The 23,210-nt window shown below is 42.6% G+C and overlaps 1 protein-coding gene across 2 annotated transcripts; it reads right to left on the reverse strand.

Moving 5' to 3' along the window:
• Positions 1-1,539: 1,539 nt before the first annotated feature.
• On the reverse strand, positions 1,540-14,617 carry LOC123146015 (AP-1 complex subunit gamma-2). 2 transcript variants are annotated; one of them, XM_044565577.1, is made up of 20 exons: positions 14,369-14,617; positions 13,959-14,261; positions 13,703-13,844; positions 12,915-13,088; positions 12,329-12,508; positions 10,909-11,063; positions 10,533-10,623; positions 6,134-6,297; positions 5,984-6,038; positions 5,217-5,339; positions 5,010-5,105; positions 4,363-4,490; positions 3,799-3,903; positions 3,415-3,701; positions 3,172-3,279; positions 2,992-3,087; positions 2,832-2,906; positions 2,580-2,752; positions 2,334-2,438; positions 1,540-1,904 (listed from the first exon to the last, which is right to left on the reverse strand). In XM_044565577.1, exons 1-20 carry the CDS (start codon positions 14,404-14,406, stop codon positions 1,809-1,811), a joined length of 2,694 nt encoding a protein of 897 aa, XP_044421512.1. In that variant the 5' UTR covers positions 14,407-14,617; the 3' UTR covers positions 1,540-1,808. The 2 variants fall into 2 exon arrangements, with proteins under 2 accessions (XP_044421512.1, XP_044421513.1); XM_044565578.1 differs by lacking the exons at positions 12,915-13,088; positions 13,703-13,844; positions 13,959-14,261; positions 14,369-14,617 and having other exon boundaries at positions 6,130-6,297; positions 12,329-12,475.
• Positions 14,618-23,210: the final 8,593 nt, after the last annotated feature.

Here is a 23,210-nt window from a genome sequence, read left to right on the forward strand (position 1 = left end):
CGGTCGAAAAATAAGGGAGGGCCTAGGGTTAAAGACCTCCATAGACAAAACATTTCTCTCCTAGCTAAATGGTGGTGGAAATTAGATACGGGTGAGGGCCTGTGGTAGGAGGCGGTTAGAGCTAAATACTTCAAAAACAGCTCAGTTGCTGATGTTAAACCCAGGTTTAATGACTCTCCCATGTGGAAAGCTTTGCTCAAAGTTAAGGATGTGTACATGGCTGGGAGGAAAGTGGTGATCAACGATGGTGATGTTGCTAGAATCTGCCATGATCCTATTGGCACACACACACCCCCGTTGTGTGATACCTATCCCGGTCTGTTTAGTATAACAAACTACCCAGATGACACTATTGCTCAATTTCGCGATAGGAGAGATGGGGGAGTCTTCAGGCGAAGACCGAATCCTGATCTAGCTTGTCAGTTTGAGGGGATTGGAGAAATTATCGATGATCTTGCCCCCTCTGCTGAACCGGATAAAATCAAATGGATCTTAGGCCCCAAAGATAGATACATGACCAAAGCTATGTATTCGTTTCTTGAGAAAGATCTTGCTGGGTGTGATTACCGATGGATTTGGAAAGCCAAATTACCGATAAAAATTCAGATCTTCCTATGGCAACTATTCCAAGATGCCGTATTAATCAGAGATGTTATGAAGCGTAAAAATTGGGTGGGTGACCTCCGTTGTTCGTTTTGTGATTGCAGAGAGACTTATACTCATCTGTTTTTTCTCTGCCCTGTGGCCAGGATTGCCTGGCGCACAGTTGGGGCGGTCCTTGGTACGGATTTATGTCCTAATAACATATGTCAATTCTATTCTTGGTGTTATGCTTTCCTACCCAGTGGGGAACGCTACTTCACTATGGGATTAGCGGCTATATATTGGGCTGTCTGGAATTGTAGAAATCGGGCCACTTCTGAACATAAGAAGATGGCATCTCCTTTTGAGATTGTTTTCACAGCTTGTGTGCATCTCAATTATTGGGCAGGTCTCCTGAAGAGCGCGGACCGAGCGGAGCTGGAGCACGGGGCGCTGATGCTGAAGATACTGCTAAGAAGATGATGAAGCTGTGTGCGACTACACGCACTAAAGACGATCTAAGGATGAGCTGAAGAGAGTGATTGGCTTATGCTTGTTTTGCACCCTTGATGGTGGGCTGATACTGTGATTCGTACTGTGTTTTGGGTGCCTCTGCGTAGGCCTGGTAGGTTCTGTATTATCATTGGAGACTCGTAGTTCGCGTGCTGATGGTGTTTCAGGGTTTTTTGCCTCATAGTGGACGTTTCGATTGCGAGCGTCTACAACGGGTCTCCCTGAAATGCTTGAACTCGCCTTTTTCCCTTTCCCTTTTCGATTTGGCTTGGACTCATTTGCATTTCCATTATCTCTATAATGGAAAGGGGATTAGCCCGGTTCAAAAAAAAAACTCATTTGCTTGAGTTACCACATCATGGTGTACTTATTATGAACTATGAAAAATCCCCGACAACTATGATTGTCACAAGTATTTCCATCGATTGTTTAATAACTCAAAAGGGGCCGGCAGAATAATTTGATTATCCTTGAATGTAAAATACACATGCGTGAAAATACATTATGATGATTCCAAATATTTTACACTGCTGTAACTACTATACACTATATATTGAGACAATGATGGGCAAGCCGGACTGTCTGTTTAAGTGCCCTCAAATGGGGAACAGGAGCCGAAAAAGTATAACAAGAGATAAGAATCTCCCCTCTGCCCCGAACACATGAAATGAACATAGCTATCACAACAAAACATAGGTTACACACAAATGGCACTATACTCCAGGTGGAAAATTGCTGACTTGGCCTTGTTCCAACCTGTCCTCGCCGTTCACTTTGTAAGACATCCGGATACGCATTGCAAGCGGTTTCTGCATCAAAATCGTAACAGAGGTGACGAAGATAAATCAGCCATCGCAGCAGGGCAGAAACGATAACATCAAAGAGAAACCAAATAAACTCATTCCGTAATCATGGCATTTCAAGAACCGTGTTCATGTATCAAAAGGTTATTTATGCAGGTGCTACCATAGTACGACGAGGCAATCTAGACTCTAGTCTCTGATAACTGATGGAATAATCGACTCTCTTCTTATAATAGCACTATCGAACTCTACAGACAATTCACTTCTCAGCCTGCTATGTACATGCTGTCATGCTGTTAACTGGCACATAAATGGAAATGATGCACTATGCATTATAGGATAGTCTCAGCTGTAAACGGAGCGTAAATTCCCAATGTAGAATGCAATTCAATCTAGTTAGGAAGATGAACCCAAAGTGAAGGATGCAAATCAAACCTGCCCATGCTGATTATTCGTGACACTGAAACCTTGTGTGACTGAACCCTTTCCATTGGCTGGAACAATGTTACCGCTAGCTGGATCCAGTCGCAATTGAATGAACTGCAGTATTGTTTTGGAAAGCATAAGAAACATTCCATCAGTATCAGAAAATATTTTAGCCTTTAGTCAATAAAACAAAGAAACAAGAATCCACCACAATTTTAGGCTATATTTCCTTGACCCAAGGGAACATGATGTTACCTTTGGAACAGCTGCCTGAAAAATGAAATCTGTATAATTGCTAGATGTCAAATTTGTAAAAGTGGCATGGATGGTAGTCTCTTGCGGCTTTCCAGGCTGTTTTCTGATATCAAAGGTGATCTTCAAAGTTGCACTCTGGAAAGCCGTTATTGACGGGCGAGTATCTTCAAGTCCTGCTCAAATAGAATATTTTAGAAAACATTGGCATATCATGGTCAGTTCTTCCTTGCAAAACTATAAAACTAAACTTACCAGAAACGGATGTACTTGGTGACAAACCGTCGAGCAGATCCACAGCTTGAGGTGCAGCAATAGTGGATTTAGTTCCTGAGGCATAAGTGTTACAATTTGGCACTGGCGATAAACAGATACAGATGAAGCAACTGGTACTGTTAGCATCAACCAAACTAACCAGAAACAGATGCACTTGATGACAAACTGCCGAGTAGATCCATAGGTTCAGGTACAAGAGAACCAACTTGAGGTGCAGCAGAAACAGGTTTTTTCTCTGTTATACAGAAGTGTTAGAAAGATCAGTAATGGCTACAAAAACAGAAAGTAAGGTCATTGTTACGATTCGAGTTACTTTTACCTAGGGCAGGAGAACTCAAGCCTGGAGATGGCAGACCATTCTGTGATGGAGACGATCCCATGGATAGAAGATCCATTAGAATATCTGTGCTTGCAGATGAAGGTGCTCCTGAACAAAATGGAAGGAACTTAGTATGTCTATGGTGAGGACATGAAGTACCATCTAGCTCCATTTACGTCAAGTGAGAAGCAAAGTAACAAGGCACGTCCATGAGAACAATAATGGAAATGCAAAACAAAATACCTGCAGTTGATAGATTTGTCCCACCAATACCCAAAAGGTCTTGTAGAAAATCACTAGGTGCTGTAGTAGCAGAAGCAGCGGAAGTGACTGGTGCATCGTCAGAACTTAAATCAAGCAAATCAACTAATGGAGCTGCAGCAGGTTTTGCTACACCATTAGGAAGCTTAAGGCCTCCAGGAGTGACTGCTGCAGGCTTATATGCTGGAATAGTTGCTTGTGTAGCACTAGCCCTCTTCACAAGATAAGCAGCTTCATCCAGTACAGGCATACGTTCAAGCAAAGATGACCTGCACATTCCACATTTCTCTAAGGTTAATACCATTCATAAGTACCAGGATAAAAGAGAAAGTTTATGCAGTAATATTTAGAAGTTCTGTAACCCACCTGATAGACTGATGTCTTTGTATAATGGAACCGAATTCAATTGATCTTTGCTGTAGTTCAAGCACCATATTCTCTTTATTCTGGGAAACTATTTGTTTTATCCTCCTGTTAAAAAGTTAAATCATACGATTTAACATAACAGTAATATAATGTAAGAAGCAGTTGGTAGTAGTTAACGTTATTTACATTAACATGCTAAAGCATTTCCAGATTACAACCTGGTACCACGGCAAGCATCTAAAAGATGTGAATTTGTACAGAAGGCAAGTTTGCAGAGATGCCAAAAAGATGAGAAAATTATAAACAAATACACAATGGCAGTAGTATGTACAAAAAGATGAGAAAATCATACACAGATACACCATATGACTACCATAGTGTAGACATCAATACAGCATTACATAGTTTTGCAGTATTCAGAAATTACTGGAAATATTATGGATACAGGAGAACCAAAAGAAGAAATTCAAATGGTTCCTTCTTAAAAAACATTGCAGCTTTGAGCTAGTATTTTTTTAGAAGTTACGCAACTACAGTACTAGGTCAAGTTGAAAGATATCTTACTCCGACATAGATGGAAACCGTGAGGAGAGCTTCAAAAGAGCAACTAGACACATAGACCTAGTTGTCACATCTGGAGAATAACGGTTAAGACCTAGCTCAACAGCATCCACAGCATCAGATTCTGTTACCTGCACAGGTTGATGTGCTTGGCATGATGTCTGACAACAATACCATAGAAAAATAATACTACCAAATGGAATATTAGACTTGCAAAAGTTCATGGGACTGAGAGCCCACGACCAGAACACTTCACCGTTGGATGCTGACTAAGCATTAATAGCACAAATGGCCTTTGAGCCCACTAATCAAGCTTTGTGACCGAAACAAACCATTGTAAAGTTGCGTACATAGTTGCATCCACCTCACAAGCTGTTTTTACCCACAATGCAATTTACTCATCCTAATAAGATTCTCTTGAACTAAACACCAAATAATTAAATGAATGTCTTGCCGAGAAATACTACCAGCAATTATTGAAAGATAGTTTATGAAAGCAGAAAGGAGAATGAAAACAATAATGGGGAATGAAAATATTGTGACATATATGTGCCAGCTATTGGAGTGGGTCAAACTTAAAATTGAGCTGGAAGCTGTCTAGGTAGTTCAGAACATCAAGAATAGCATGGCCTACAAGAATGTGCACTCACCGTGATTGGTCCCTCAGCTTCAAGCATGGCAACATTGTTCACTAGCATTTCACCATATTCACCAATGCACCAAACAGCTACTCTCAGTAAACTTCCCTGTAGTGTAAATATGTAATGTCAACAAGGTTACACGTCAGATAGACTGAGATATTAAGATGGATGGAATGGAATGGCATACATTATAAAGAATAAAAACTAAATCCATACCTGTTCACTGTATGCTTGTAAAGCCGTGTATAATGATCTCACTGAGTATCCTTGAAGTTCAGACGCATTGCTTATTACAACAATAAGGGCATGCCACACATCATCTTTCACATGATTTCCAGCCTGTTAATCAATAGAAGTGTAACATGAATTCGAATTTGTTTTTATCTATTGGTCATTGAGGAACATTTAACCTGCAGAACTGGAGGTATGTGTTGTTCCATTTGTAGGTGCAAGCATTCATATGCATTCAATAGTATCAACGTGAATACACACATTTCCAATAGCAATTATTAGACATTTTATTTCCCAGATGGCTAGACTTTTCTTGGATTTCTAATGATCGTGAACAAGAACAACACATGATTGATGATTCTAGTAAAATCTTTGTCGGCCAACTATTTCAAACTACTTAACCAACAGTTCCGCAATCTAGCCCGCAAAACCAAAATCAAACCACTTAACTATCAGGTACCACCAATAGCCTGCAAAATCAAATTCTCTCTGCGACCTTGATATTCTCATGCAATATTGTCAATGGTGGTCAATGATAGTGATAGTCTGTCATACCCTCACTTGCTAGTCCCAGTGTGTACTATGTGCACAGACTTCCGCATAAAACAGATCGAGAAAGCAACAATGATAGCTAAGTCTTCCTACTAGCTCCAACAACATCATAACAAAGAAGCTGAATTGCTAATACCAATATGTCCTGGACTGCAAACCTTTCAGAAATAAGATAGATACACTTTTAATTTGGTACTTACCAGGGATAAAACCTTGAACATCTGATCAAGATACCATAACTTTTCTTGAGAAAACCTATTAGAGATGCAACCTTGTTAAAAGTGCCATACATCATAAGGAAACCCCCCCCCCCCCCCCACCCCACCAAAAAAAGAGAGAGAAATACCAACTTTTCAGCTATGGAGCATATCTTGGCTGTGAGATCTTCTTTGAAGTCTGGATCAGCTACTTGTAAGTAGTCGACGAGCTCTTTGGTCAGAGGCTTTACATTTGTATCATTGACCAACAAATAAACAAGATCCAGGGCCCTTTTGCGAATGGAGGCATCGGCGTCCTGAAATGTGCACAGGTGATTGAAAATGTTACAAGCCAAAATAGCAGAACTAAGGTTCCAGAATTAATAAATGGAAATGTTAATTACAGCCTGAAAGATTGCGACACACTACTAGGAAAACGCTTATAGATAGAAGTTTACCAGTAGCGTTTGTTTATGACCCCACGCTACTAGTAGTTAGTAGTAGCGCTGGCTAGAAAGAGCGCTACTGGTATCAGTTAGCAGCAGCGCTTTTTATCTAAACCAACGCTACTGCTAAGTGTAACACACCACAATATCTGATCAATAAATATTAGCAGCGCTTGTCGCCCAACCAGCGCTACAGCTAGTGGGCTTAGCAGTAGCGCTGGCCCATTGCCCGCGCTGCTGTTAAGCCCACTACCTCCCCCCGCGCGCCCCCCGGCCCGGCCTCATCACTCTCACTCACACTCCACACTCCTCCCTCGATCCCCCGCGCGCCGCCGTCGACCCCCGCACACTGCCGTCCCCCGCGCCGGCCCTCCTCCCTGCGTCGGCCGCCCTCGCCCGCGCCGGACCTCCTCCCCGCCAGCCGCCCAGCTCCCCCGCGTCGGCCTCCTCCTCCGCCCGCCGCGCCGGCCCTCCTCCACCGAGAGGTACTCCTCCCTCCTTCCTCCTCCTCCCTCCCTCCCTAGTTATAGTTATTAGAGTAGTTATTTTGAATCCTATGTAGTTGAAAAAATGTAGGTTATTAGAATAATGTAGGTTATGATCGAACCCTTGCTAGGACAGATTAGGTATGAACCCTAGTTAATTCGTATGAACCCTAGGTTTTTAAATTTAGCTAGGTTTTAAAGTTAGGACAGAAATTTAGCTAGGTTTTTAATTAGGTGTAGTTAATAGAATTTAGGTGTTTTAAGTGTATTTAAAAGAGTTTTAGTTATTTTAGGTGTAGTCAACAGAATTTTAGGTGTTTTAGTTGTTTTAGGTGTAGTTAACAGAATTCTAGGTATTTTTTTATTTAAAGCAATTGTTGTTATTTTTTTTTAGTTAAAGCAATTTTTCCTGTTATATGCAAATTTGCAGTGGACATGTCATATTTTGAACATGTCACATTTTGGACATGTCATATTTTTCCGAGTGGCCTATGTTTTGCCAGAAATGTCGATTCGTTTACGTTCTGGCAAATTTCAGGCGCTCGATATGTCCTGTTTTTAGCAAAGGTCATGCCAAATTTTGCTAAGTGTTTATTAATTTTGTTTTCATAATTAAGCATTTTGTTCTCGACGTCGACGATGCCTATCCCGCATCCTCATCGTCGACTCGGCGGAGGACTCCTGGTTGAGCCGAGGGGCCATGTCCGGGACTGGGCTCCGCCGGGCTGGTACTGGGTTGTGCTACCTTCTGGTGAGCGCAGCTTAGTGAGGAGCCAGCCCGTCGTCGACCCGGAGCTTCTTTGGTGGCGGTCACGTGGGCCTGCATCGGTGGAGAGGCTTGAGTCCCCCGCGCAGGTGGTACAGCACCGTGTCACGGAGGAGAACGCGCACGTCCAGCGCTACTTGGTTGCGTTGGCGAACGGCTGGTTCTCCAATACCTGGCAGATTCTTTGGGGATCTCACCGGAGCTATGATCCGGTGATGGTTCCTTCTCTTTGGGTGTCCACCGCGGCCCACTGAACCTAGAGGAGCTATTATTCGAGATGTATTAGTGATATTATATGATGATCTTTGCTACAAACTACTATATATGTATTCGATGATGGATTATTAATTACCTATTAGTTATTTGCTTATTGAATGCAAAAGATGAGCGCGGTTTGTGCTACAAACTACTATATATGTATTCATGATGGATTATATGATGATCTTTGCTACAAACTACTACAAACTACAAATTTTAGGTGTTTTAGTTGTTATATGATGATGTTTTCTACAAACTACTATATATGTATTCAATGATGGATTATTAATTACCTATTAGGAAATGTCTGACGACGAAAGGGAATTCGCTATGTGCGAGTACTGCGAAGATGAGCGCGGTCTGTGCGACAGGCCTCACCTGGTAGAAGGTCGGCGCTTCAGCATCAAGCTCCAAGAGACCTTCGATATTGAAACGGTACGCAACGACGACAAGTGTTTTTTGTTATTTTTTGCACGACTTCTCTGCTTCTTCAACGTGTAATTTCCGTCTTTTACAATTCGACTAGCTTATCCCATGCCATGCAAGACGCTATGTCTTGGAGAAGATGGGTTTTGAAGATCATGAAAGAATGGAGACAAAGATAATTCAACTAAGGACCCATCATGGTTATGATTTTGCTGTAAATCTATACAATTCTGTGAACTCATCCAATTTTGGTTGCCTGAATTGGGAAGCCCTTTGCAAGGCGTATGATTTTCATGAGGGTATGCTTCTCACCTTCGATCTTGGTGATCCTGACATCGACGAAAATGATATGACCATTTGGGTCCTTGTTGACACGCTTCCAGTTCTACCGCTGTGTGAGTTTCTTAAACATATTTACTAAGTAATTTATATTGTTTATTTCAAAATATTTGACAGCTTATTTCCATTGACAGCTTATTTTCATTCTTCAAAAAATGTACGGAAAATGGTAGACAGAACCTACTACTACAATGATGAAGCACAATTAACTTATAAGGAGCAAGATGGTCTTATCGCATTTTTTACTAATCTTGAGAATTACAATAGCTATTATCAAACTCCTCCACATTATGGTCAATACATGCCACTAGTGCACGTGTTGAACTACGGTAACATCAATGGAGATATCATGGTAAGATTTTCTACTATTACGACATCCGTGCATCTTTTGCATAAATTCTTCTAAAACTAAACTATATTGCTAACTACAAAGTTATTACTATGTTTTTGAACAGAAAATCCCGATGGATTGTGTGCCTCATCTGATGTTGCCGAGAGGTCGCGTTAATGTTATGAGCTTACGGCCACCACGGCCAGGTCAGCCGCAGTATCCACATCACTCCTGTCCATACCGGATTTCTATAAGCGAGGAAGCCATGATAATAAATGATTTCAAAAAATGTTTGAACCATCGTAGAGAGCTACTTGGAAGCAACACTGTGCGTAGGCCAAGACTTGGAGACAGGATGATCTCCGTTCTTTATTATGGAGAGTCAATTTTCCTTAATGGAGAGTCAATGCCTATCTTGTTTTATGATATTTTACCTAAGAGAGGGTAGAGTAGGTCCTATGAGAGGAGTAGGTCGTAGCTAGAATGTGTTATTATGTGCTACAATGTGTTAGAGTTGATGATGATGAGGAGGAGTTATGATTATGACTAGTGACCAACTTGTTATATGATGTCTCATTGACGAACATTGTTTGGTGGTGATGACAAGTGGTAATGAATATGCTATTTAAACAGACTAGTTCATGATGAGTTGTTATTGTATAAAAGATATATCTGTTTAAACATGTACAGCGCCAAAATGCTAAAAAAAAACATAAATGTTAGCAGTAGCGCTGGCCTAAAAACGCGCTACTAGTACTTGAACTTACCAGTAGCGCTGGCCTAAAAACGCGCTACTGCTACAAAATAGCTGTAGCGCCGTAGCAGTAGCGCTGGTGCCCGCGCTACTGGTAGCACAAAAACCAGCGCTACTGGTAAGCTTTTCTCTAGTAGTGTGAATTACTGTACAGAAAGGTTTGAGTTACTTATATATCAGTGTAGTGTAAAACCGTGAGTTAAATATTGCTCTGAAAGAGCAGCAATATCCAAACATGACTATGCCCCCAAAGGCCCAGACAAAATGAATCAAGCTTTAGCAAGTAGGAAGCTATCTATTCCAAGGGAGCAGGGAAATATGAGATTCATGATAAGAAGTTAGACTAAATATGCAAAGCATTGGGGAAAGGTATTTACAACACAAGCAGACTAGTAGTAAAGGAATAACCTAGCATTTCTGGCTATTCTTGTATAGGGACATGTTTTGATTCACAAAATTCAGGAGAGAGAGAGAGAGAGAGAGAGAGAGAGAGAGAGAGAGAGATGATGATGATGATGAGAGAAATACAAACATCATAGAAGATAAAGAAAAGTTAAGACAGATTTTTCTCTTTCTCTTTTTCTGGGAGGACTGTACTAACACATTGAAATTTTCACAAGTGTGGGCCTTCGGAGGCTGAGAAATTAACGAGAGCGCCCTTATTCTGATACTGAACATACATTGGTCCCCAAACCCCAGTAGAAGACAAATACTCAGCATATCAGACAGGGTTATACGTACTGTTACCTTTACACACTCCAATATTGTCACCCTGTGCCTCTGTACGGCTTGTGCATCTACTGTAATGGCCCTCATAAGTATGTTCAGAGCAACATATCTGAAAGAAAAAATAGATGAACAGTGAAAAATTTACCCCAGAACGGAACAGATGATAAACATTTTTGTTGATATAATTGTTTGGAGAAAAAATAGAGACACAATTGTTTGATGTATCATCACCAGAAAACAATTATAGCTGAAGCTACAGTTATAAACTAAAGCTGCAAGTTCAATGTACTTCCCTATTACAACTAGCAGGTAAAAGAGAGAATAGAGTCTTCACAGACACCTTATTTTACAGAAAAAAATAAGCAATCAAGATCAAAATAAATACAAAATTAACCTTATATTGTTATCGCGGTTTGACAAGAATCTACCCAGAATATTAATAGCCAGGACACGTAGACCGCTAGTAGCTTCAATACCCATTATAGTCTCAACACATTCATATAAGATGGCATTTCCAGCATTCTTGTTTGACTCAGTTTTTGTTGCGACCTGGAAAAAAATACCACGGTTATTTTTCCAATGTAAAATGCAAACAAGTGCCGATTACCAAAAGAAATGCACATTGTGGTAAATTTTCAGTAAATAGGGAAGAAAAATTAATCTTTCATGGGTCTTCTAATTCAACACACATGCAGCACTACCCCAAGCTGGAACCAAAGAAGAACAGTATAGAGCAAGTCAGTAATTAACACAACGTGAACTACATGAGTAATGGGTTAAGTATGCAAAAAATGTTCTTCAGACCAAAAAAAAGAGCAAAACTGAGCTCACGGTGTTGCATAACATTACAATATTATAAGCCTATCCCCTGACTGGAAGAAGGTCAACAAGAGATATGTCAGAATTCACTGCAGATTTGTTGTAGGATTATTAGCTTGGTTCTTTACGTGCTCCCATTGTGTTTCGAGTTGCTGGGTTCAATTACTTGTGTGATGTAACAATAAAGTTCAGCAAGGTTTTTCTTTCATCTCACGCTGCTAAGTTGCTCGAGTCTAGAAGTTCATGACTGCGTTCTAAGCTTGTCAGTGTGTTTTAATTTAGAACAATTTGGTTTGGCGTGTGCAGTTTCTTTCCTCATCTAGGCGACACTTGAGCGTCGTAGGCGCAGCCTAGGCGACCGTACATTTTTTACTACCAGGGATGTATTTTGGGTATTATATGTGTATGCCACTAATTATAACATGTAAATGAGTAAACTACCAGCTGCTACCATTGGAATATGGCTCATTTGTCCTGCAAGTGCAATATGGATGATTTCTTGCTGGAATGGACAATTTCTTGCTTGCCCTACCTAGACTACTGCTTATGCCCTAGGCAAGGCGTTTGGCCGTTGCCTAGCACCTAAGCGTGAGTAAGCGCCACCTAGGCATCGCCTTTTCCAACGGAGCCTCAATCTGCTTCTCTTTACTCTCTCAAGACTTTGCCAATTGTCATGATTTATTATTGCACTTTCAAGCAGATATTGTTATCTGGCGCTTTCCACTATTGTGATTTGAACAGTTAAAATATATGTTTCCCCACATTGTAGCTCGGTTGCCTAAGATCACTTAACTTACTGATGTTGCATATCATCTTAAAAAGAATACATAGTTAACCATTGCCAATACAGATTAAGGAACCAGATAAAACTAGAACTAAAAAATAACTCAAGCAATAGGAATTGATCAAATCATCATGCTTTGCACGGACAACAATAAATGACAGTATTGTGCATGTGTATGCGAAACCAAAGACGACAGGTATTAAGCAATCACCTGAGCGAGAATATCATTCATATAGTCACTGCAATCTGCGTCACCTTGACCCAACATACGCATAAGTTTAAGAACCCGGATATGCAAGAAAGGATCAGAAATGCCAGCAACATCATACTCAGGAGCATATGAACTATTGGAGACATCTCTAAGTATTCGGACCAGACCTTCGATGCAGTTCTGCAATGAAATATTGAGTTAGAGGGTAGGTCGTGTGTCAGGTAATGTCATTTAAAACTTGTAAAGTACTCAGTTAAATGCTACTAGAAAACAAAAGATGATTTATTGATGATCTTGGGAGATAATATATGGACGCAATTGGAGTAATTTGAAACATAAGATGTAGACTGCAGGTCAAAGAATATTTTCTATTATGAAACATTGCAGCTTGAATTCTTGACCGCTATGGCGCTACAAGGTGTAAAACTTTCTACCAATAAACTTCACTATCATAAATAGTTGAGATGTTACATTAACACATGATGGGCTACAACTATAAATATAATTATCGATCATTGTCGTAATCCAGTTATTGTCAAAACAGACCTTGGGACCTCAGGTGTAACATACAAAAAAATGCCATTACCTTTCTCAGGTACTCCAGTGCATCTTTGCTGGCTTTACACAATTCAGTGCAGAGCTGAACTGCAGATATCAAAACCCCATGGTGTTTTTCCTTCAGTAATGATGCAGCGAGACCCATGAAGTTTTCCGCCAAATCTGGGACTTTTCTTACAATCCTTACAGAGCACAGAGCAGCCTAATAAACAGAGACAAGAATATCATGAATAATACCTCCATACAACTCATGATTTAAAAAAGAACCCAAGAAAGTATTGTGTCGATGGTGTAGAAGTGTGAAGCAAAAATGAATAACTGCCGAGTAAAAAAATTAAAATATTATCAAAAATAGCGATTGGCCAAGATGCCCTCATTTTGTTGCAGAACAAAGCACCCAGATTTATATTTACTATTTGTGTACTTGACAATCCAAAGTGAATGGCTTCGATAGCAATGTGCAGCTTCTTAATCAACCTAGGTTTCACCCCAAATCTTAACATACAAACAATTCATCGGGAAGATTCCTCTAGGTTTCACCCCAAATTAAAAATATTATCAAAAACAATGATGGGCCAAGATGCACTCATTTTGTTGCAGAACAAAGCACCTGGATCTATTTGTGTATATGACAATCCATAGTGAATGACTTCCATGGTAATGTGCAGTTTCTTAAGCAACCTAGGTCGCACATTTATCCCAAACCTTGACATACCGACAATTCCTCGGGAAGATGCTTATTTTGGACATGCTCTAGCTCTACTGGATGAGTGGATTCACTGACTACAAACTGAATTGCAGTACAAAAATAAGCACCTTCTTCTTTGTATTAGCATCCCTGCTTCGCATCAGCCTCTCCACTTCAGGCGCCAGATCCCGGGCCATCTCAGCAGAGCAGATGTTCCCAAGCGCGCACAGCGCGAGCCCCACGATGAACTGGTTCGAGTGGTTGAGATCCCTGCCCCCAAATCAAGCACTAGCATTACTCAAAACTCAGCACGGCGTCAACAGAAGCAAACACTGTGCAGCAGCAGCAGGGAGGAGACAGGGGTGGGGTGGGGGTGAGCCCTACTGCTTGAGCGAGTTGGTGACGAGCATGAGGACCTCCTGGCGCTCGTCGAGCAGCAGCATGAGGCCGAGGTAGCCGATCCGCTTCTCGGGGTATCCGGCGGCGGCGATGAGCTTGAGGCACTCCATCTGGCCGAAGTGGGTCGGGTAGCCGAGCATGTGGATGAACATGAGCTTGGCCATGTTGCGGTGCCGCAGGTCCTGCCCGTCCCCGCTGATCGCCGCCCGTATCGCCGCGCACTCCCGCCGCACCACCGCCCGCTCCTCCGCCGCCGTCTTGCACGCGCGTATCGCCCGTATCATGTCCCTGCGGGGAGGAAAGAAGCTCGGCCGGTCAGAGCAAGCAAGCAAGCAGGCGCGATTCGCGGCATTGCCGCGGCGGATCGGGGGGGAATTCCGGGGTCCGGGGCTCACCGGAGGCGGGTGCCGGAGGAGAAGGGGTTGAGGGCCATGTCCGAGGCGAAGTCCTCGACGATCTTCTCGACGGTATCCAGCTTGGGATCCCGGGGAGCGCGCGCGAGCGCGCGCCGGGGGCGTGGGGGTGGGGGTGGGAGCTCGCGGGATCTGGCGGCCGGGGTGGTTGGGGCGGGAAGGAAGCACGCAGGCAGCGGGGAGGAGGAGGACGGAGGGTGGATCTGGAGGAGTGGAAATGGTGGCGACGGTGGTGGGGAGAACTGCGAATTGCCCCCTGAGTTGTTCCGTATTTCGAAACTTTGGTCCCGTTTGGATAAAATATGCCAAATTGGAAGCTCAAACATAAAATTCGGTGAAATCCGTATGAGAACGTTTGTTTATTTATGTGATGAATTTCGAGAGCAGGTAAAAAATGAATCTCCTTATGAAAATTAACTAGGTATACACATGTTTATTTCCCGCAAAAAAGGTATAAATAAGGATAAGTTTCATGTATTAATTGTGAATGATTATTTTAGGCGCTTCTTCTTTTTTGCTTTCCCAAGGAAAAAATACCCGCCCCTAACATGAAACCGAATTTTAAGATAAAATGAATTCATCCTTTTTAAATATTTTATTGAATTCATTTGGTTATATTATATCTACTATTTAAAAAAACAATAGCGTTATTTTTCCCCGCAGAGTGCTTCGTCCAACCTTACCTATGGTTCCACTCTTACTCTTCATGTTTTGATTTTCTTCCCCTCCTATTTTTGGTTTTTTCACCGGTTTTCCTTGAAATTCGTCTTAATTGTCCCATCTTTTTATTGATTTATGAAATAAAATTATGTTTTCTTCCGTAAGCAATGAGTTCTTACCAAATTGGTAGTTCTTATTTAGGTGGGTAGATCATGTATAGTATTTTATTCTTCCTTATTTTTTGTTCTTCTTCTTTCTTTGTTGGGCTTACCTCAAGCCTACTAGGTTCTTTTAGACCTTGGTACCCTGGCTCTTTATTTTTTTAATAAAAATTGCAATGGGGTTTTACCCTACTGGTTATAGTCTAAAAATGTATAGTATTTTACTAATATTTATTTATACAATCATATTAATATGGACAAGTAAATCATACCCCCAATGTATTGGAATATTTATACCTCATTGCAACGCACGGGCAATCATCTAGTAATGATATAATATAGGGTAGGTATCTCATGCTTTCAGGGTGTACATTAAGGTTGAAAGTGGATGACGAGCCTAACTCAACCATTGAGTTTTCGAGCCGGGACAATAGGCACGGCCGACCACGATTATGTCTAGGTTTGTCTCGTTTATTACCTAAACTTTAGCTTGCCTTACTTAGAGAAAAAAAATCTAATAATTTGTCCCTAGTAATTTTGAGGAGATAAGGGAGCTGTAATATTAAGGAAAGATCGAACCAAACAAATGGGTTTTTTCTTAAGTATCGACCTTGAGAAAAAAAATAGGGAGAGAGAGTTGTATTAATGTTCAAGTTTTTGGAACCATGTGGATCTTTTGCGACTTATATGACAAATTTGATGTGTATTTATACGTACATAAAAATGAATCAACGGCTTTCTCTTTTGGCTTTTTGCGTATACTAAAACCTGGAAACCGTCGTCTTATTTCACTTATTCAACCGCTTTGATTTGCTATGTGAGTATGAATGTGGATGGTATTCAAGTTATTATCGTTGATTCAGGGGCGGGGAAGTGGGAGGAGGAGGGCGCGCAAGGGAAAGTTTACACAAGGCAACTCAATGTTACAGCACATGGATGTTAGAGGGTGGTCGTAGCCAACACTGTTGAATGCGTACAGCTCCGTCCCTGTTTCGTATCTCAATACCCAGCACCTATTTTTTCAGAAATCCGAATGAAGTCTATTTTAAACCATGATTTCATAGCACCGGGTGGAATCAAATCCTAACATCTCAATCCCTGAAATTGATACCTTGTACTTATCGATCCCGATCAATCCCAACCATGGATCCGCTTAGATCAATTTGGCACGTCAGGAAATTGACAATCCTGGTAGGGATCACCCTCTACGCTCTGGCTACACAGGTCCACTTGTCATATATATATTTTTCTCCTTCAATCTCCCCCAAGAACTACGACATCACTTGTACGGGTTGGGTCCAGTCGTGGACGTACGACTGCCTGTGCCATGAACCCCCCGGTGACGGTGTCTCGGACAATGGGTATCTTGCCACGTAGTCTCCCAGGCAGATGTGACGGGCCGAGGATCCCCATGTTGTTTCAATAGTGGGCCACGTCAAGGCGACCCATGGCCTGTGAAAGGAATGCTCCTGGAGACTTGTCGTGTACTCCAAGATGTTAGAGGTCATCTACAACCCGTTCTCTTTGTGCGTAACCGACTAGGATGTAACCCTATACACTCCCGGTACCTATATAAACTGAGGGGTAGGGCACGTAGAGGACACACAATAATCTCGCGGTTCACATGTACTCTATATTCCATGCAAAAGTAATAAAACACAGGCATGACATAGGGTATTATCTTAGAGGAGAGCCCGAACCTAGGTAAAACTACTAGCTCGGGACCCCCGACCAAGATCTACCGGATTTTACTCCGTCATTGGTGGCCCATACAGGTCCTACTATGTAGTCCGCGATGATTCGATGTGGATCCAGCTCGGCCAGTAGATCGGCGCTAGCATAACTTTCATGCCGAGCCAAGTCTTTGTCTTCGGTAGCATTGCCTTCTCCGCAGATTCGGTCGACCATCTAGGTCACGTCGAAACCTATGCCCCAGGCCGAATCGTCAGATTTAGTGGCCTGGAATATACCACGGACTCCCGTGGGAGACTGGCCTTCACGAGCTGGGTGTCAGACTAGACAAAGAACCATCATGAGGCACTCGTCTCGACTTTGATGTCAGACTGAACATAGGACAAATACGAAAATAACTCATCGGGCCTGTTGGGAATCGTAGCATAATTTTAAAATTTTCCTACGCTCACCAAGATGCATCTATGGAGTATACTAACAACGAGGGGAAAGGAGTGCATCTACATACCCTTGTAGATCGCGAGCGGAAGCGTTCCAATGAACGTGGATGACGGAGTCGTACTCGCCGTGATCCAAATCACCGATGACCGAGTGCCGAACGGACGGCACCTCCGCGTTCAACACACGTACGGAGCAGACCTGATATAAATATTCCCAAGAGCGTAGGAAAATCTTGGTGAGCGTAGAAGATGTGATGAATGATATATGTGATGTATGAGATTGATCATATTCTTGTAATAGGAATCACGACTTGCATGTCGATGAGTATGACAACCGGCAGGAGCCATAGGAGTTGTCTTTATTATTTTGCATGACCTGCGTGTCATTGAATAACGCCATGTAAATTACTTTACTTTGTTGCTAAACGCGTTAGCCATAGAAGTAGAAGTAATCGTTGGCGTGACGACTTCATGAAGACACAATGATGGAGATCATGATGATGGAGATCATGGTGTCATGCCGGTGACGAAGATGATCATGGTGCCCCGAAGATGGAGATCAAAGGAGCATAATGATATTGGCCATATCATGTCACTATTTGATTGCATGTGATGTTTATCATGTTTTTGCATCTTATTTGCTTAGAACGACGGTAGTAAGTAAGATGATCCCTTATAATAATTTCAAGAAAGTGTTCACCCTAACTGTGCACCGTTGCGAAGGTTCGTTGTTTCGAAGCACCACATGATGATCGGGTGTGATAGATTCTAACGTTCGAATACAACGGGTGTTGACGAGCCTAGCATGTACAGACATGGCCTCAGAACACACGCAATACACTTAGGTTGACTTGACGAGCCTAGCATGTACAGACATGGCCTCGGAACACGGAGGACCGAAAGGTCGAGCATGAGTCGTATAGAAGATACGATCAACATGAAGATGTTCACCGATCTTGACTAGTCTGTCTCACGTGATGATCGGACACGGCCTAGTTAAACTCGGATCATGTTTCACTTAGATGACTAGAGGGATGTCTATCTGAGTGGGAGTTCATTAAATAATTTGATTAGATGAACTCAATTATCATGAACTTAGTCTAAAATCTTTACACTATGTATTGTAGATCAAATGGCCAACGTTGTCCTCAATTTCAACGCGTTCCTAGAGAAAACCAAGCTGAAAGATGATGGCAGCAACTATACGGACTGGGTCCGGAACCTGAGGCTCATCCTCATAGTAGCCAAGAAAGATTATGTCTTAGAAGCACCGCTAGGTGATGCACCAATCCCACAGAACCAAGACGTTATGAACGCTTGGCAATCACGTGCTGATGATTACTCCCTCGTTCAGTGCGGCATGCTTTACAGCTTAGAACCGGGTCTCCAAAAGCGTTTTGAGAAACATGGAGCATATGAGATGTTCGAGGAGCTGAAACTGGTTTTTCAAGCTCATGCCCGGGTCGAGAGATATGATGTCTCCGACAAGTTCTTCACCTGTAAAATGGAGGAGAACAGTTCTGTTAGTGAGCACATACTCAGAATGTCTGGTTTGCACAACCGCTTGTCTCAGCTGGGAGTTAATCTCCCGGATGACGCGGTCATTGACAGAATCCTCCAGTCGCTTCCACCAAGCTACAAGAGCTTTCTGATGAACTACAATATGCAGGGGATGGAAAAGACCATTCCCGAGGTATATTCAATGCTGAAATCAGCGGAAGGGGAGATCAGAAAATAACATCAAGTGTTGATGGTGAATAAAACCACTAAGTTCAAGAAGGGCAATGGTAAGAAGAACTTCAAGAAGGACGACAAGGGAGTTGCCGCGCCCGGTAAACTAGTTACTGGGAAGAAGTCGAAGCATGGACCCAAGCCCGAGACTGAGTGCTTTTATTGCAAGGGAAATGGTCACTGGAAGCGGAACTGCCCCAAATATCTAGCGGACAAGAAGAAGGCCGGCAACACCCAAGGTATATGTGATATACAAGTAATTGATGTGTACCTTACCAGTACTCGTAGTAGCTCCTGTGTATTTGATACCGGTGCGGTTGCTCATATTTGTAACTCAAAGCAGGAACTACGAAATAAACGAAGACTGGCAAAGGACGAGGTGACGATGCGCGTTGGGAATGGTTCCAAGGTCGATGTGATCGCCGTCGGCACGCTACCTCTGCATCTACCCACGGGATTAGTTTTAAACCTCAATAATTGTTATTTAGTGCCAGCTTTGAGCATGAACATTGTGTCTGGATCTCGTTTAATTCGAGATGGCTACTCATTTAAATCCGAGAATAATGGTTGTTCTATTTATTTGAGAGATATGTTTTATGGTCATGCCCCGCTGGTCAATGGTTTATTTTTGATGAATCTCGAACGTGATGTTACACATGTTCATAGTGTGAATACCAAAAGATGTAAAGTTGATAACGATAGTCCCACATACTTGTGGCACTGCCGCCTTGGTCACATTGGTGTCAAGCGCATGAAGAAGCTCCATGCAGATGGACTTTTGGAGTCTCTTGATTACGAATCATTTGACACGTGCGAACCATGCCTCATGGGTAAGATGACCAAGACTCCGTTCTCCGGAACAATGGAGCGAGCAACCAACTTATTGGAAATCATACATACCGATGTGTGTCGTCCAATGAGTGTTGAGGCTCGCGGAGGATATCGTTATGTTCTCACTCTCACTGATGATTTAAGTAGATATGGATATGTCTACCTGATGAAACACAAGTCTGAAACCTTAGAAAAGTTCAAAGAATTTCAGAGTGAGGTTGAGAATCAACGTGACAGGAGAATAAAATTCCTACGATCAGATCGTGGTGGAGAATATTTAAGTCACGAGTTTGGTGCACACTTAAGGAAATGTGGAATAGTTTCACAACTCACGCCGCCTGGAACACCTCAGAGAAATGGTGTGTCCGAACGTCGTAATCGCACTCTATTGGATATGGTGCGATCTATGATGTCTCTTACCGATTTACCGCTCTCATTTTGGGGCTATGCTTTAGAGACTGCCGCATTCACTTTAAATAGGGCTCCGTCGAAATCCGTTGAGACGACACCGTATGAATTATGGTTTGGGAAGAAACCTAAGCTGTCGTTTCTAAAAGTTTGGGGATGCGATGCTTATGTCAAGAAACTTCAACCTGAAAAGCTCGAACCCAAGTCGGAAAAATGCGTCTTCATAGGATACCCTAAGGAAACTATTGGGTATACCTTCTACCTCAGATCCGAAGGCAAGATCTTCGTTGCCAAGAACGGGTCCTTTCTGGAGAAGGAGTTTCTCTCGAAAGAATTGAGTGGGAGGAAAGTGGAACTTGATGAGGTGATAGTCACCGCTTCCGAACCGGAAAGTAGCGCAGCGCGGGAAAATGTTCCTGTGGTGCCTACACCGACGGGGGAGGAAGTTAATGATGATGATCATGAAGCTTCAGATCAAGTTACTGAACTTCGTAGGTCCACAAGGACATGTTCCGCACCAGAGTGGTACGGCAACCCTGTGCTGGAAATCATGTTGTTGGACAACGGTGAACCTTCGAACTATGAAGAAGCGATGGCGGGCCCGGATTCCGACAAATGGCTAGCAGCCATGAAATCCGAGATAGAATCCATGTATGAAAACAAAGTATGGACTTTGACTGACTTGCCCGATGAGCGGCGAGCCATAGAAAACAAATGGATCTTTAAGAAGAAGACGGACGCGGATGGTAATGTGACCATCTACAAAGCTCGACTTGTCGCTAAGGGTTATCGACAAGTTCAAGGGGTTGACTACGATGAGACTTTCTCACCCGTAGCGAAGCTGAAGTCCGTCCGAATCATGTTAGCAATTGCCGCATACTATGATTATGAGATATGGCAGATGGACGTCAAAACGGCATTCCTTAACGGCTTCCTTAAGGAAGAGTTGTATATGATGCAGCCGGAAGGTTTTGTCGATCCTAAGAATGCTAACAAAGTGTGCAAGCTCCAGCGCTCAATCTATGGGCTGGTGCAAGCATCTCGGAGTTGGAACATTCGCTTTGATGAGATGATCAAAGCGTTTGGGTTTACACAGACTTATGGAGAAGCCTGTGTTTACAAGAAAGTGAGTGGGAGCTCTGTAGCATTTCTCATATTATATGTGGATGACATACTATTGATGGGAAATGATATAGAATTCTTGGAAAGTATAAAGGCCTATTTGAATAAGTGTTTTTCAATGAAGGACCTTGGAGAAGCTGCTTATATATTAGGCATCAAAATCTATAGAGATAGATCAAGACGCCTCATTGGTGTTTCACAGAGTAAATACCTTGACAAGATATTGAAGAAGTTCAGTATGGATCAGTCCAAGAAGGGGTTCTTGCCTGTATTGCAAGGTGTGCAATTGAGCACGGCTCAATGCCCGACCACGGCAGAAGATATAGAAGAGATGAGCGTCATCCCCTATGCCTCGGCCATAGGGTCTATTATGTATGCCATGTTGTGTACCAGACCTGATGTAAACCTTGCCGTAAGTTTGGTAGGAAGGTACCAAAGTAATCCCGGCAAGGAACACTGGACAGCGGTCAAGAATATCCTAAAGTACCTGAAGAGGACTAAGGATATGTTTCTCGTTTATGGAGGTGACGAAGAGCTCGTCGTAAAGGGTTACGTCGACGCTAGCTTCGACACAGATCTGGATGACTCGAAGTCACAGACTGGATACGTGTATATTTTGAATGGAGGAGCAGTAAGCTGGTGCAGTTGCAAGCAAAGCGTCGTGGCGGGATCTACATGTGAAGCGGAGTACATGGCAGCCTCGGAGGCAGCACAGGAAGCAGTCTGGATGAAGGAGTTCATTACCGACCTAGGGGTGATTCCCAATGCGTCGGGCCCAATGACTCTCTTCTGTGACAACACTGGAGCTATTGCCCTTGCGAAGGAGCCCAGGTTTCACAGGAAGACCAGGAATATCAAGCGTCGCTTCAACTCCATTCGTGAAAGTGTTCAAAATGGAGACATAGATATTTGTAAAGTACACACGGACCTGAATGTAGCAGATCCGTTGACTAAACCTCTCCCTAGGGCAAAACATGATCAACACCAGGACGCAATGGGTGTTTGATTCATCACAATGTAACTAGATTATTGACTCTAGTGCAAGTGGGAGACTGTTGGAAATATGCCCTAGAGGCAATAATAAATGGTTATTATTATATTTCTTTGTTCATGGTAATTGTCTATTATTCATGCTATAATTGTATTGTCCGGAAATCGTAATACATGTGTGAATACATAGACCACAACCTGTCCCTAGTAAGCCTCTAGTTGACTAGCTCGTTGATCAACAGATAGTCATGGTTTCCTGACTATGGACATTGGATGTCATTGATAACGGGATCACATCATTAGGAGAATGATGTGATGGACAAGACCCAATCTTAAGCATAGCATAAAAGATCGTGTAGTTTCGTTTCCTAGAGCTTTTCCAATGTCAAGTATCTTTTCCTTAGACCATGAGATCATGCAACTCCCGGATACCGTAGGAGTGCTTTGGGTGTGCCAAACGTCACAACGTAACTGGGTGACTATAAAGGTGCGTTACGGGTATCTTCGAAAGTGTCTGTTGGGTTGGCACGGATCGAGACTGGGATTTGTCACTCCGTGTGACGGAGAGGTATCTCTGGGCCCACTCGGTAATGCATCATCATAATGAGCTCAATGTGACTAAGGCGTTAGTCACAGGATCATGCATTGCGGTACGAGTAAAGAGACTTGCCGGTAACGAGATTGAACAAGGTATTGGGATACCGACGATCGAATCTCGGGCAAGTAACATACCGATTGACAAAGGGAATTGCATACGGATTGATTGAATCCTCGACACCGTGGTTCATC

Source organism: Triticum aestivum, chromosome 6D, assembly GCF_018294505.1.
Source record: "Triticum aestivum cultivar Chinese Spring chromosome 6D, IWGSC CS RefSeq v2.1, whole genome shotgun sequence".
Taxonomy (NCBI): domain Eukaryota; kingdom Viridiplantae; phylum Streptophyta; class Magnoliopsida; order Poales; family Poaceae; genus Triticum; species Triticum aestivum.